The sequence below is a fragment of the Fringilla coelebs genome (assembly GCF_963513975.1).
Source record: "Fringilla coelebs genome assembly, chromosome: 16".
NCBI lineage: Eukaryota > Metazoa > Chordata > Aves > Passeriformes > Fringillidae > Fringilla > Fringilla coelebs.
The window spans coordinates 13,697,846-13,709,165 of record NC_140042.1 but is presented as its reverse complement, the minus strand read 5'-3'; the positions used below and the strand labels follow the sequence as shown (position 1 = coordinate 13,709,165).

The window sequence follows — 11,320 nt, the reverse complement described above, 5'->3', positions numbered from 1 at the left end:
ATCCTCTTTTGCATTGTTTGTAAATGGTGCCCTTCTTTGATGTTGGAGGTTACACAAGATTCTGAGATTTTTTGTCAGCCCTTTGAGTGATCTCCTCAAGGCAGAGCCCCCCTCCCTGGGAGGGATCCAGGAGTCCTGGTGATGCTTTGATGGCTGAGGTGCTGCCTGCTGCCCTGTCCTGCTGCGGGCAGGTGATGGACCAGGAAAAGGGAGAAGGCAGCGTGTGGAGAGAGGCTGGAGTTAGATAACGAGGCTGGGCCAGCCCGTCCCTGCCCCCCCCCCCGGGGCTCTGTGACCTGGTTTTACACCCCAGATTCCCTCTGCAGTCCATCAGCATGAAAATCTCATGCCGGGGTTTGGATTTGGATCAAGTCGGAGGGAGACGCGTGGCGGGCGCTGTCTCCTGGAGCGCGGGGCCATCTGTCACTGCCCGGCGCTGCCCAAGCTCCGTCCTGTGACCCAGGCTCCAGCAGCTTCCCCTGCCCCGGGGGCCTCTGTCTGCCCTGCAGGGAGCTGAGAACGCCCCTCACTCTGTGCCAGGCTCTGCGGCAGGGCAGGATCATCCCCAGCATCCCGACCTCCCGTTTTTGTTAGCCAGGATACAGGATGGCACCTCCTTGTCCGTTTGGGGCTGGAGCTGTGCCCAGCTCTGCTGTGTGGGTACGTGTGGAGCAGGCTGGGCTCCAGGGCTGAGCACTGCTGGGCATCAGCCCCCCTCTGCTTTATGTAACCACCAGCGATAATCCTCTGCAGCTGGGGCTGTGCTCCAGGGAAGGGAATAATCCTGCCGTGCGATCCTCAGCCTTGCTCAGATTAACAGCCCATGGACAGGAGAGTGGCTCAGCTGCCAGCCCTGCTCCCGGTGCCCCTGCCAGCCCACAGGGCCAGCCCCATTCCAGAGGCCTTTTTGTCCCTCCCAGGGTGTGGATGGCGCACCAGTAAGGCCTGAGTGCCAGCTCGGCCGTGCCAGGCTGCTGCTGCCCCTCGGAGCAAGCAGATCCGTGGGTGCTGGCTGTGCCACAGGGGGCTGGTCCCCTCCCGGCCCTGCACCCTTGCTGGCTGCTGCAGGCATGGGAGGACATCACTTCCAGCCCAGAGAACAGCTCACAATCCAGCCTGGAGAAACGGGCAGCACTTCGTGTCCCTCCCACCCTGCCAACGCCTCCCTGGCCCCGCTGCCCAAAAACCACGGGAGCCACCAGTGTTTCCCGTGGGGGTTTTACTGTGCCCGGGCTGGGGCGGGAGCAGGGGGTGACCCCGCACCAGGCCGGCTGAGTGCGGCTTCCCCGAGGGACAGGAGGCTGTGGGGACGTGAGCGGGGGCTGCGGCGGGGTCAGCCTGGCTCCGGGGGGATATGGCTTCTCTCCTCGAGTGCTACTGCCGGCAGGCTCCTGCGGCGGGGCTGGCTGTGCTGGGTCAGGGCGCTCCGGTGCTGCCGGGGGCTGCGGCTCTCAGCTCTCCTCCTCGGGGACGGGGGCGGTGGAAGGGCTCCTGCTCCTCTCCTCGGCATCGCCCGCGGGCAGCAGCAGGGCCGGGCTGGGGCTGGAATGCCGCTGTTTGCGCATGAAGGGGAAGACCCTGCGGGCAGAACGGGCTCAGAACCGGCGGGGACCACCCCTGGTGGCCCCAGGGGACGGCCCCTGCCCTCACCGCTTCTTGGTCTCCGGGGGAATGATGGCCTCGGCCAGGAGGTTCTTGTAGAGGTCCGACTTGAGGAAGCGTGGGTAGGAGTCCTGGGCGAGCAGAGACGTCAGGATCCTGCCCGGCCCTGCACTGCCCAGCCCCGCCCTCACCCACCTTCTTCATCAGCATGTAGATGTGCATCTGGGCATCGTCCATCACGTAGCGATGGGGCGTCTTGATGCCCTCCAGGGTTCTCTCCATCGTCTTGCTGTCGATGTTCACCCAGCGCGTGGCCCCGGGCGCCAAGAACTGCCTGGGGAGTCACAGACGGCGCTGAGCCCGGCCCTGCCCTGGGGCAGAGCTCCGTGATGGCCTGACCAGCCCCAAACCTTTCCTCCCGAACCCACTGGCACTCACTGGTAGATGGAGTCCACGATCTCGGTGATGCGGGACTGCTCCCCGTAGCGCAGCTCCTCACACGCCTCCCAGAAACTCAGGTTCTCAGCTGGGGAGGGGACATGGTGCTGGGAATGGGGACACTGGGCACCCCTCACGGGCAACCCCCAAAGGCCACCATGGCTGGGCATGTGCCCCCCTGGGACAGAGCCAGCTGGGGCAGGGAAACTGGGAAATTGGGGCAGATTAGCTGAGAGGTACTGGGATGTGGTGGTGGGCTGAGGAATGGCAGGACACGGTAATGGGTTGGTTTGGTGGCGTTGGGATTGGGCAGTGGATTAGGCACTAGTGGGACATGGTGGGTTTGGTGGTGTTGGGATTGGGCAGTGGATTAGGCACTAGTGGGATATGGTGGGTTTGGCAGTGCTGGGTCAGAGTGGTGGGTCTGGGATGCCAAGACAGAGGTGTTTCAGGGCTGGGGCTGGGCCCCCTCACCACTGAACTCCTTCTTGAGGAATTCCAGGAGCTGTGCCCGGCCCAGGGGGTCGTTGATGAGCTCACTGAAGTTGAAGCCCCAACGCTCCACACGCAGCTTTGTGGGGATTGTCACTCTGTGGGTGACAGCAGCATTGGGGTGGGCAGCCCGTGGCAGCCTGCATGACCCCACAGCCCCCCCAGCCCTGTCCTGCAGATTGGGGTTCTGGGGGGCCTGGGGCTGGGGCACTTACGTGGGGGCATTCATGGCCCAGTACGTGGTGTCATCCGTGATCCAGGGGTTGCTGGGCAGGCAGCCGGACATGATGGGGTCGTGGGGCACGTACTGCTCGTTGAACTTGATGTACCTGCCAGGAGTGGTGGCTGGAGGACACCAGGGCCACCAACCCCAGCCATGGGGACATGATGGGGATGTGGTGGGGATGTGCCCAGGCTGTGCAGAGCCTCAGCTCCACTCCCTGCTGAGGGCTGGGGTGCAGTGGTGCCAGCGCCAGCTGCTGGGATGTGGGTGCCCCTGTCACCCTGACAGGGACCCAGCTGTGGCTGGGGCAGCTGCTGCCACTCACCCCTCAAGGCAGATGGAGGACTTCACCCTGGTCCTGGCCATGGCCTTCCTGCAGTACTCGATCTGGGGCCAGGCGCAGGGGAGATGTTGGGGTGCCTGGCAGCTCGTGCCCCCCAGAGCTGCCCCCACCCCTCGCCCCACTCACCTCTCGCTTGTAGTAATCCATGTTCTTGGTCTGCAAGAGAGGCACGGGGCTGGGTGAGGGCATGGTGGGACTGGGACATTGTCCTGCCCCACCACCCTGGACAATCCAGGCACCCACTCTCCCACCCCGGGACTCTGTATCCCGCCCCCTTGTCCTCCAGGCTCATTCCCCCAGCCCTCCTGGGGCCAGCACAGCCCATGGAATGACCCCTGCCTTCCCCCCTCCACAGCCCGGTGTGACACCAGCCCTAGGTTAGTGACACTTACGTGGGCAGAGGACACGGCACACGGCGCAGAGAAGAGAAAGTGGGTGGTTAGTGAGGACAGCCTGGGGGTGCTGGGGCAGCATTAGTGGGGTCACAACACAAGGGAGGGCTTGGTGGCTGCTGCTGGCACCCCAGGGTGCCAGGGCTCCCTGCAGCACAGCTGCCCTGCAGGGATCAAAGGTGCTGGCACAGAGGGGTGCTGGGTGCAAGGACAAACACACGGACCCTCCATGCTCGGGGTGGGGGACACACAGATGTTAGCAGAGCTGGGGCTCACCCCTCACCCCAAAATGTGGGCACAGCCTGGGGTGAGATGGATGGGCACCCACCGGGGCAGCTCTTCACCCCGGCACAAGCACTGGGTGTGCCCTGTGCCTGCTGGCAGCCCCAGGGGTGCCTGGACACCCCCACTCACCAGCTGGACACGGGTGGTGTGGCAGTTCCTGCGCTCGGGACCCTGCTCCAGCACGTTAGGGGCTCCTGGCTGCAAGGACAGCACCATGCTGGGGGCTGGGGGGTTCCCCTGCGCCCCTCAGCCCTGCTGCTCAGGCCGGGGCCATGCGTGGTGCCAGGGCTGCACCCTCCGGCCCGACCCCCCCGGCCCGCGCTCACCGGGGGCCGGTTGACGAGCCAGTACGCCTGTTCCTGGCAGTCGATGACGATGCGGTCGCCCTTGCGCCGCTGCTTGGCTGCCCTGGCCGTGCAGAGGCAGCGGGGAGGTGCTGGCACCCTGCCTGCCCGGCACCCAGGGTTGCTCCTTCCCGGCCGCTCCCCGGGCGCAGCGGTGCCGGCCGTGCCCGCACTCACCGGAGCTGCTCCCGCGCCTGCATCACCACGAAGTCCCACGTGTGGTTGATCCGCTTGTGCAGGAGGTTGTAGTTGTCCTGGGGAGCGACAGGTAGGCACGGTGCGGCACCTGTCCCCTTGCCTGGCTCCGGCTCCTGCTGCCGCTCCAACACAGGGACAGCCAGTGTCCCCCGCCACGGGCGAGGACCCGCTCCTGGGTGAGCCGAGAGTGCCCCAGCTCATCGCAGGTGTGGGGAGGGCAGCGCTCACCTTCTCGTGCTCGATCAGGTCACCCTGCTTGCGGATGTTCTTCTTGGCCAGGTAAATGGCTGCAAGAGAAGCGGCGACGCTGAGAGGGCCTCGAAGGGGTCGCAGCCCGTGCTGGTGCCCGCGGCACGGCGGCACCTACCGTAGTCCAGCTCCGTGGCCGGCCACTTGGTGCTGGTCCAGAAATAGGGGGTCTGCGGGGGAGGAAGAGACTGAGGAGCTGCCGTGGGGTGCCACGGTGCCCAGGCGGGGCAGCCCCGGCGTTCGTGCCGTGCCGTGCCCCGGTGCGGCGGTACCTGGAAGCGGTAGGGCGACTCATCGGCCCGCAGCACCAGGGAGCGCGGGTCCTTGAGCGGGTAGATGTAGCCGTGCTTCACGATGAGGTTGCCGAGGTGCAGCGACTCTGCGGAACGGGATTGAGGGCTGCGTGGAGGCTCGGCAGCCCCAGCTGCCCCCCCGGTGCCAGCTGCCTGTGCCAGGGCACTCACCCTCCTCGGAGATGCCGTACTTCTGGATGAGCCACTCCACGATGTCGTTCCCTAGGGACGGAGGCTGCGTTAGTGGGATGCAGGGGGGTTCCCCAGGCTGGATACGGGGGGATTCTTCGCTGGGGCACCTGGCACAGCACGGCAGTGCCAGGGGTGACGCGGGGTGACGGGAGCCTGCCAAGGACGTGCGAGCCCTCGCCCCGCGGAGCCGATGCATAATTGATCCCAGCTGCAGCACTGAGCGCCGGGGTACGGGAGAGGAGCGGCGCGGGGGCCGGCGGTGGCCGCTGCTGCCGGGCTGGGGACACCCCGGGAGCTCCCGCACGCCTTCCCCACGCACCGCGCGGAGGAGGACCCCATCGCGGGGACCCACCTGTCATGGCATGGGGGATGACGGTGATGAGCAAGCGCTGGTTCCTCATCTTGATGCCCATGTCGGGGTCCTGCATGCTGACGATCATCCGCTCCATCTGCCGGGCAAAGAACCGCTGTGCTGACCGCCGCGACGGCGGCTCCGGGCCTGGACACAGCCTGGCTCCCCCCGCTGTGACCCCGGGCACCCTGCGACCTGGGCACAACCCGGGTCCCTGCAACCTGACACGGGCAGCCAGTGCCCAGCCTGGGGACAGCCTGGAACTCCGCAGTGCCCCAGGGCACCTTGTGCCCAGCCTAGGGACAGCCTGGCATGCCACAGCCTGACCGAGGCACCCAACAGCCGGGCGAGCGTGCGATGCTGGAGCTGCCGACATCCTCTGGGCATCCCTGGCCAGGGGAACCCCGGTTTTGGGGAGTGAGCTCTGCCGAGGCTCTAGCAGCACCCTAGTCCGGCGTGGGGGAGCAGAGCGCGCAGCTCCGGGGCACTGCCCGAGGGTATTCCCTCGTGGGGCGGTTCCCGGTGCCCCGTGGCGGCGCCGGGGCCGGGGTGGTGCCCGCTGTCCCGCGTACGCTGGGCGGTGCTGGTCCCCGGCGATCCCATGCCCGCGCCGCCGGCGGCTCCCGATGCCCGCGTAACCCAGCGCAGTGTCAGTGTCCGGTCCCCACGATCCCCGCGCCCCGTCCCCGGTCCACACGGTGCCGGTGCCCCAGTCTGCACGGTCCCAGCGCCCGGTACCCGATCCACACGGTGACGGTGCCCGGCGCCCTCGGTACCCCCACCCCGCGGTGCCGGTGCCCGATCCCCACAGTCCCAACACCGGGTGCCCGCCGTGCCCGCTCCCCACGTTGGCGGTGCCCCGTTTCCGCGGTGCTAGAGCCCGGCCCCGGCGCGGTGCCCCCTCCCCGCGGGGCGGCTGCCGGTGCCGGTGTCGCTCACCTTGCGCAGACAGGGCATCTGGAGGCGGGGGTGCCGGCCGCGGGGGCCGCCGATGGTCATCGCGGGTGCGCGCCCCGCGCCGCGCCTCTCCGCCCGGACCCGCCCCGGCCCCGCCCGGTCCCGCCCCGCTGCCCCCCCCGCGGCCGCCACCGCCTCCACCGGGCGCCCCAAACCCCGGCCCCGACCCGCGGGGCCAATCTGCCCCCTGCCCGTGGCACCCCCGGCACCCCTCGGCCCCCGCCGCACCCCCAGCCGCCCGGGGCCGGGGGGTGCCCGGGCTGGGCCGGTGCCCGGGAGGGGGACCCGCACTGCTGTGGCTGCGGGATGGCGGCGCGGGAAGGGTGCGGGCGGCGCGCTGAGGGGACAGGAAGGATGCTCGCGGGATGCGGGCAGGGTGGGAAAACGTGCCGGCAGCGTGCGGGGCTGCGGGCAGCGCGATCATGGTGGGGGCACTGTGAGCAAGGTGCTGGCCAGGATGCGGGCGGTGCGGCCATAGCGTGGGCAGTGCCCTGAGGGTACAGAGAGGATGCTCCTGGGACGCAGGCAATGCACTGAGGGTACAGAGAGGATGCTCCTGGGATGCAGGCAGTGCCCTGAGGGTACAGAGAGGATGCTCCTGGGGTGCAGGCAGTGCACTGAGGGTACCGAGCGGATGCTCCTGGGATGCAGGCAGTGCACTGAGGGTACAGAGAGGATGCTCCTGGGATGCAGGCAGTGCCCTGAGGGTACAGAGAGGATGCTCCTGGGATGCAGGCAGTGCCCTGAGGGTACAGAGAGGATGCTCCTGGGAGGCACGCAGTGCACTGAGGGTACAGAGAGGAGGCTCGCGGGGTGCGGGCAGCGCGGGGCGGGCGCGCCCGGCGATGAGCTCACTGCAGTCTCGCCGCCCACGAGCGGCGGGGCTGGAGCCGCCGAGGGGCGGGGGCGGGCGGGGGCGGGCAGCGGAGCCGCCGCGTCTGCGGGAGCCGCCGCCGCCCCGCCGGGCCGCGCCGGGCAGCGCCGGGAAGCGCAGCGGGGAGCGCTCGGGAGCAGCCGGCACCGCCGAGCGCGGCGGCAGCGGGCGGGAGGAGCCGCCGGCACCGGCAGAGCCGCGCCCCGGGCCCCGCCAGCGGCCGCCCCGCCCGGCCCCGGGGGCGGCGGGCCCGGCACGGCCCGGCCATGCTCGGCCTGGACGTGTGCGAGGCCGGCGGGCAGCTGCTGGAGCTGCTCTGGCTGGCGCTGTGCTACCGAGGTGAGCGGCGGCGGCCGGGGAGCATTGCCCAGGGGCGGCGGGGAGCATTGCCCCGGGGAGGGAGGGCGAGCATCACTTCGAGTCCCCAGTAAGTGAGCATCCCCCGGGCTCCCGGTGCATCCATGATTGAGCAGCACCCCGGGCCCGGGGGAACCGGAGCGTCCCGCGGGGGAGATCCCCGCTGTCCCCCTGCCACCTCGCAGCCTGTGGCACCTGGCGCATGCCACCCTGCCCTGCCACCCGCGGGCAGCCAGCGAGTCCCGAGGTGGGTGCATCACTGGGCTGGGAGTGCCTGCATGCTACCGTGACAGCTGAGAGGCAGGGCCTTGGTGGGGGGCCAGAGGGGCAGCAGGGCCACTGCTGTGTCCCCTTCACTGCCACTGCCCTGGGGACCCACATCTTGGCCGGATTGACCCAAACTTTTGGCCCTGTGGCCCCGGGGCTGAGCAGGCAGTGTCCTCTGCCCCATGCTGTATTCCCAGCATGTCCCCAGGGATGGAGTTCAGGGGCTTTGGGGAGCTCAGTGCTCACAAGAGTGGGGTGGTGATGCTGTGGGCAGAGAGAGTCAGGGACTGTGGGGACATCACCCGTGCTTGTGCCCTCCATCAGTCTGGCAGCACCAGAGCCACCGGAGCCACCATCCCAGTGATGCCTCTTTGCCCTGCGGCTGCTGGTGGTTTGGGTTTGGGGTGGGAGATGGGGCTGGAGGGTGCCCAGTGCAGTTGGAGGGGGCTGCAGGGCAGTGACAAGGACTTCTCTGGGTGATACAAAGGGGCCTTGGGGGCTGGAGGGGTCTGCAGGCGCCCCCCAGACCGAGCACACCGCGCAGGCACCAGCTCGCCTTGCTCCATGACCGTGCGGAAATGCAGCCGGCGGCGACACGGCTGGTCTCAGCTGTGCCACCAGGCCCCGGGGACACCGAGCCCGGCAGCCTTCCCTCGGCTCCGGGCAGGGGACCGGCTTGTTTCCCCCACGGGATTTCCCCTGTCACAGCCCAGCCACCCCCTGCCCACCAGTGCCTTCGTGTCGGGGGGAGGGGGTGTCCCCCGGGGTGTCCCCGGAGCTGCCACTGCCTGTCCCCCGCAGACATCATGGCTGACAAGGAGGGGGTGACGCTATCGCTGGAGGAGGAGGAGGAGGATGCCGACGTGGCCCTGGCGTACAAGACGCCGGAGAAGAAGAGCCTGCGGGAGATCCAGGAGCTGGACCCAGGGGATGAGAGCCTGCGGAAGTACAAGCAGGCGCTGCTGGGTGCCATCCCTGCTGCCGTGGGTAAGGCTGGGGCTGCAGGCGGGTTTGGGCACCCCGGCAGCCCGGCCGGGGGATGCAGCCTCAGCGGGCTCGGGGAGCTCGGCCGTGCTCGAGCAGGGAGCGTCCCGTGGGGCATCCCCGGCAGGGAGGGCACATCCCGGCTGGAATCGCCCGTGGGTGTCGCCTGTGCCCCCCACCCGCGCAGAGACCCCGGCATTCCCTGCCGACAGAGTGCCGGTGCCCGGGGACCCCAGTTGCCGTGGTTACGGGATCACCGCCGCAGTTTCCATAGGAACGGCTACAGGGAACCGGGAAATTCATGGGGATGACTGAGAGGAGCGAACGGCGGGGGCGGGGGGGGAGGAACACCGGGGTAGCACGGCTGCCGGTGACCAGACGGTGCCCCCACAGGCCCCCACAGGCTCCCCCGCCCCAGGCTGGTGCTGGTTTGCACTGGGGATCCCTGGGGAGCTCCACGGGCCCAGCACTCCGTGTCCATCCATAAATGCATCGAGGAGGGTGCAAATTGGGGGGGGGAGGGCTTGCAGAGCAGCGGGGTGCATGAGGGGTGCACCGTGGTATGTGTGAAAGCTGGAGCCGTGCAGGTTGGGCTGGTGGGGTGAATGAGACCAGTGCCCCCTCAAGGGGTGTGTTGGCTGCACGTGCTGCATCCTCCTCTACTTCCCCTTGTTCTGCTCCTGAGCCAGGGAATGGTACCCCCTGGGAAACACCGGTGTCTGGGTCCTTTAAACATGATTTTACCCCAAAAGGCACTGCTGCCAGTGGTGGAGTGACCTGAGATGCACCTGCTCTCCTGTGCCCTGCCTGGCACTCACTTGCTTTAACACCCCCACCACGGACACCGTGGCCCTTCCCACCATCAAGGGGATCGCTGGGATGGAGGTGATGGTGGGGCTGGGCATGGTGGGTAAGGTCTGGGCCCTGCTGCTTGTCCCTAGATGCCAGCGTGCCCAACGTGCAGGTGACAAAGCTGACGCTGATGTGCGAGCAGGCGCCAGGGCCCATCACCATGGACCTGACAGGTGAGCCCTGGGGACACCCGGGGGAGGAGGAGGTGGAGGGGAGGAGGAAGGGGTACCAAGCTGATGGACCATCTGCCCGTGCAGGAGACCTGGAGGAGCTGAGAGGCCAGGCCTTTGTGCTGAAGGAAGGGGTGGACTACAGAGTGAAGGTGTCCTTCAAGGTGAGTGGAGTGTGTGGTGCCCTGTGCCCACTGGCCCTGCTGCCCTCACACCACAGGGTCCCTTCCCTAAGGGGTCCTTGTTACCCTGGCACCCTGCCCCACTGGGTCCCTCTTGCCACCCATGGGTCCCTGCCTGTCCCAGGGTCTCTGCCTTGGCACATCTGCCTCCACCCTTTACCCCTGGGGTCCGTGCCCCTCCGGGGGTCTCTGCCCACCCTGAGTTCCCTCCTGGGTCACTGCCACCCTGGGGGTCCTTGTTGTCCCCAACGTGACTGCCACTCCACGGTTCCTGCCGCCCCAGAATCCTCGCTTCTCCCAGAGATCCCAGCAGTGCTGCCTATCCAGGGGTTTCCTAGAGGTCCCTGCCCCTCCTGAGGGGGATCCCTGCAGCTCTGAGTCCCTGCCCCTCTTGGAGTCACCTGCCAGCCTGGAGTCCCTGCCACCTTTGATGCTGCTGAATTCTGACAAGGGGCTGAATCCTGGAAGAGGCGGATGTCAGGATGCCGGGGGTCCCCATGCCGTGGGGCAGTCCCCAAGTCCCCCCTGCCTTCCTTCTGCCCGCAGGTGAACAGGGAGATCGTCTGCGGGCTGCGGTGCCTGCACCTCACCTACCGCCGGGGCCGGCCCGGTGAGTGGGGCTGGGGGCTGGGGGCGGGGGCTGGGGGCCCCCACGCCGCCCTGGCCCCACTCACCCGTCCCTCCTCTCCCCTCCTCGCCCAGTGGATCGCGACGTTTTCATGGTGGGCAGCTACGCGCCGCGGGCCGAGGAGTACGAGGTGGTGACGCCGGCGGAGGAGGCGCCGCGGGGATGGCTGGCGCGGGGCTCCTACCGCGTCCGCTCCCTCGTCACCGACGACGACAAGACGGAGCACCTCTCCTGGGAGTGGGGCCTCTGCATAAAGAAGGCTTGGGAGGACTGAGCCCGCCCCGCACCCCGGCTCCCCGCGCCAGCTCGGGGACGAGGTGCCGCCGTCCCGGGGAGCCCCCGGCGGCACCGCCGCGCTTGCCCCAGTCGCGTGAAGGGTTGAGGGGGGTCCCTTAGCGAGTGAGAGCCCGTGGTCGTGGTCTTCGCAACCAAAGTTATTTTTAATTGCTCTTTTTTTTTAAATATCGACGCCCGCCTGGTCCTCACGGCGTCCCCATCGCTGGGGCCGGGGCTGTGACCCTGCCGTGCTGGTGCCGTGCCCGGTACCCGCCCGGTCGCAGGCTGTGCTCTTCCATCGCCATTAAACCCTACAGACTGGTCTCTTACTGGTGTGTCTGTGTCCCCACCGCCTATACCTGTCCCCCTG

At 68.2% G+C, this 11,320-nt stretch overlaps 2 protein-coding genes across 2 annotated transcripts; one reads left to right on the top strand and one right to left on the bottom strand.

The window, feature by feature from the left end:
* Positions 1-1,451: 1,451 nt before the first annotated feature.
* Positions 1,452-6,431, bottom strand: RGS11 (regulator of G protein signaling 11; the record flags this gene model as incomplete). Its single annotated transcript, XM_084216399.1, has 17 exons — positions 6,343-6,431; positions 5,404-5,500; positions 5,031-5,081; positions 4,839-4,945; positions 4,685-4,736; positions 4,546-4,604; positions 4,297-4,373; positions 4,102-4,183; positions 3,905-3,973; positions 3,225-3,254; positions 3,081-3,142; positions 2,748-2,861; positions 2,515-2,630; positions 2,041-2,128; positions 1,798-1,936; positions 1,651-1,733; positions 1,452-1,578 (listed from the first exon to the last, which is right to left on the bottom strand). Exons 1-17 carry the CDS (start codon positions 6,400-6,402, stop codon positions 1,452-1,454), a joined length of 1,413 nt encoding a protein of 470 aa, XP_084072525.1. The 5' UTR covers positions 6,403-6,431.
* A 1,991-nt stretch (positions 6,432-8,422) lies between these two features.
* On the top strand, positions 8,423-11,163 carry ARHGDIG (Rho GDP dissociation inhibitor gamma; the record flags this gene model as incomplete). Its single annotated transcript, XM_084216219.1, is given in 5 exon segments — positions 8,423-8,546; positions 8,549-8,845; positions 9,784-10,028; positions 10,593-10,656; positions 10,749-11,163. Coding segments are annotated over 5 exon segments (930 nt in total). The 3' UTR covers positions 10,949-11,163.
* Positions 11,164-11,320: the final 157 nt, after the last annotated feature.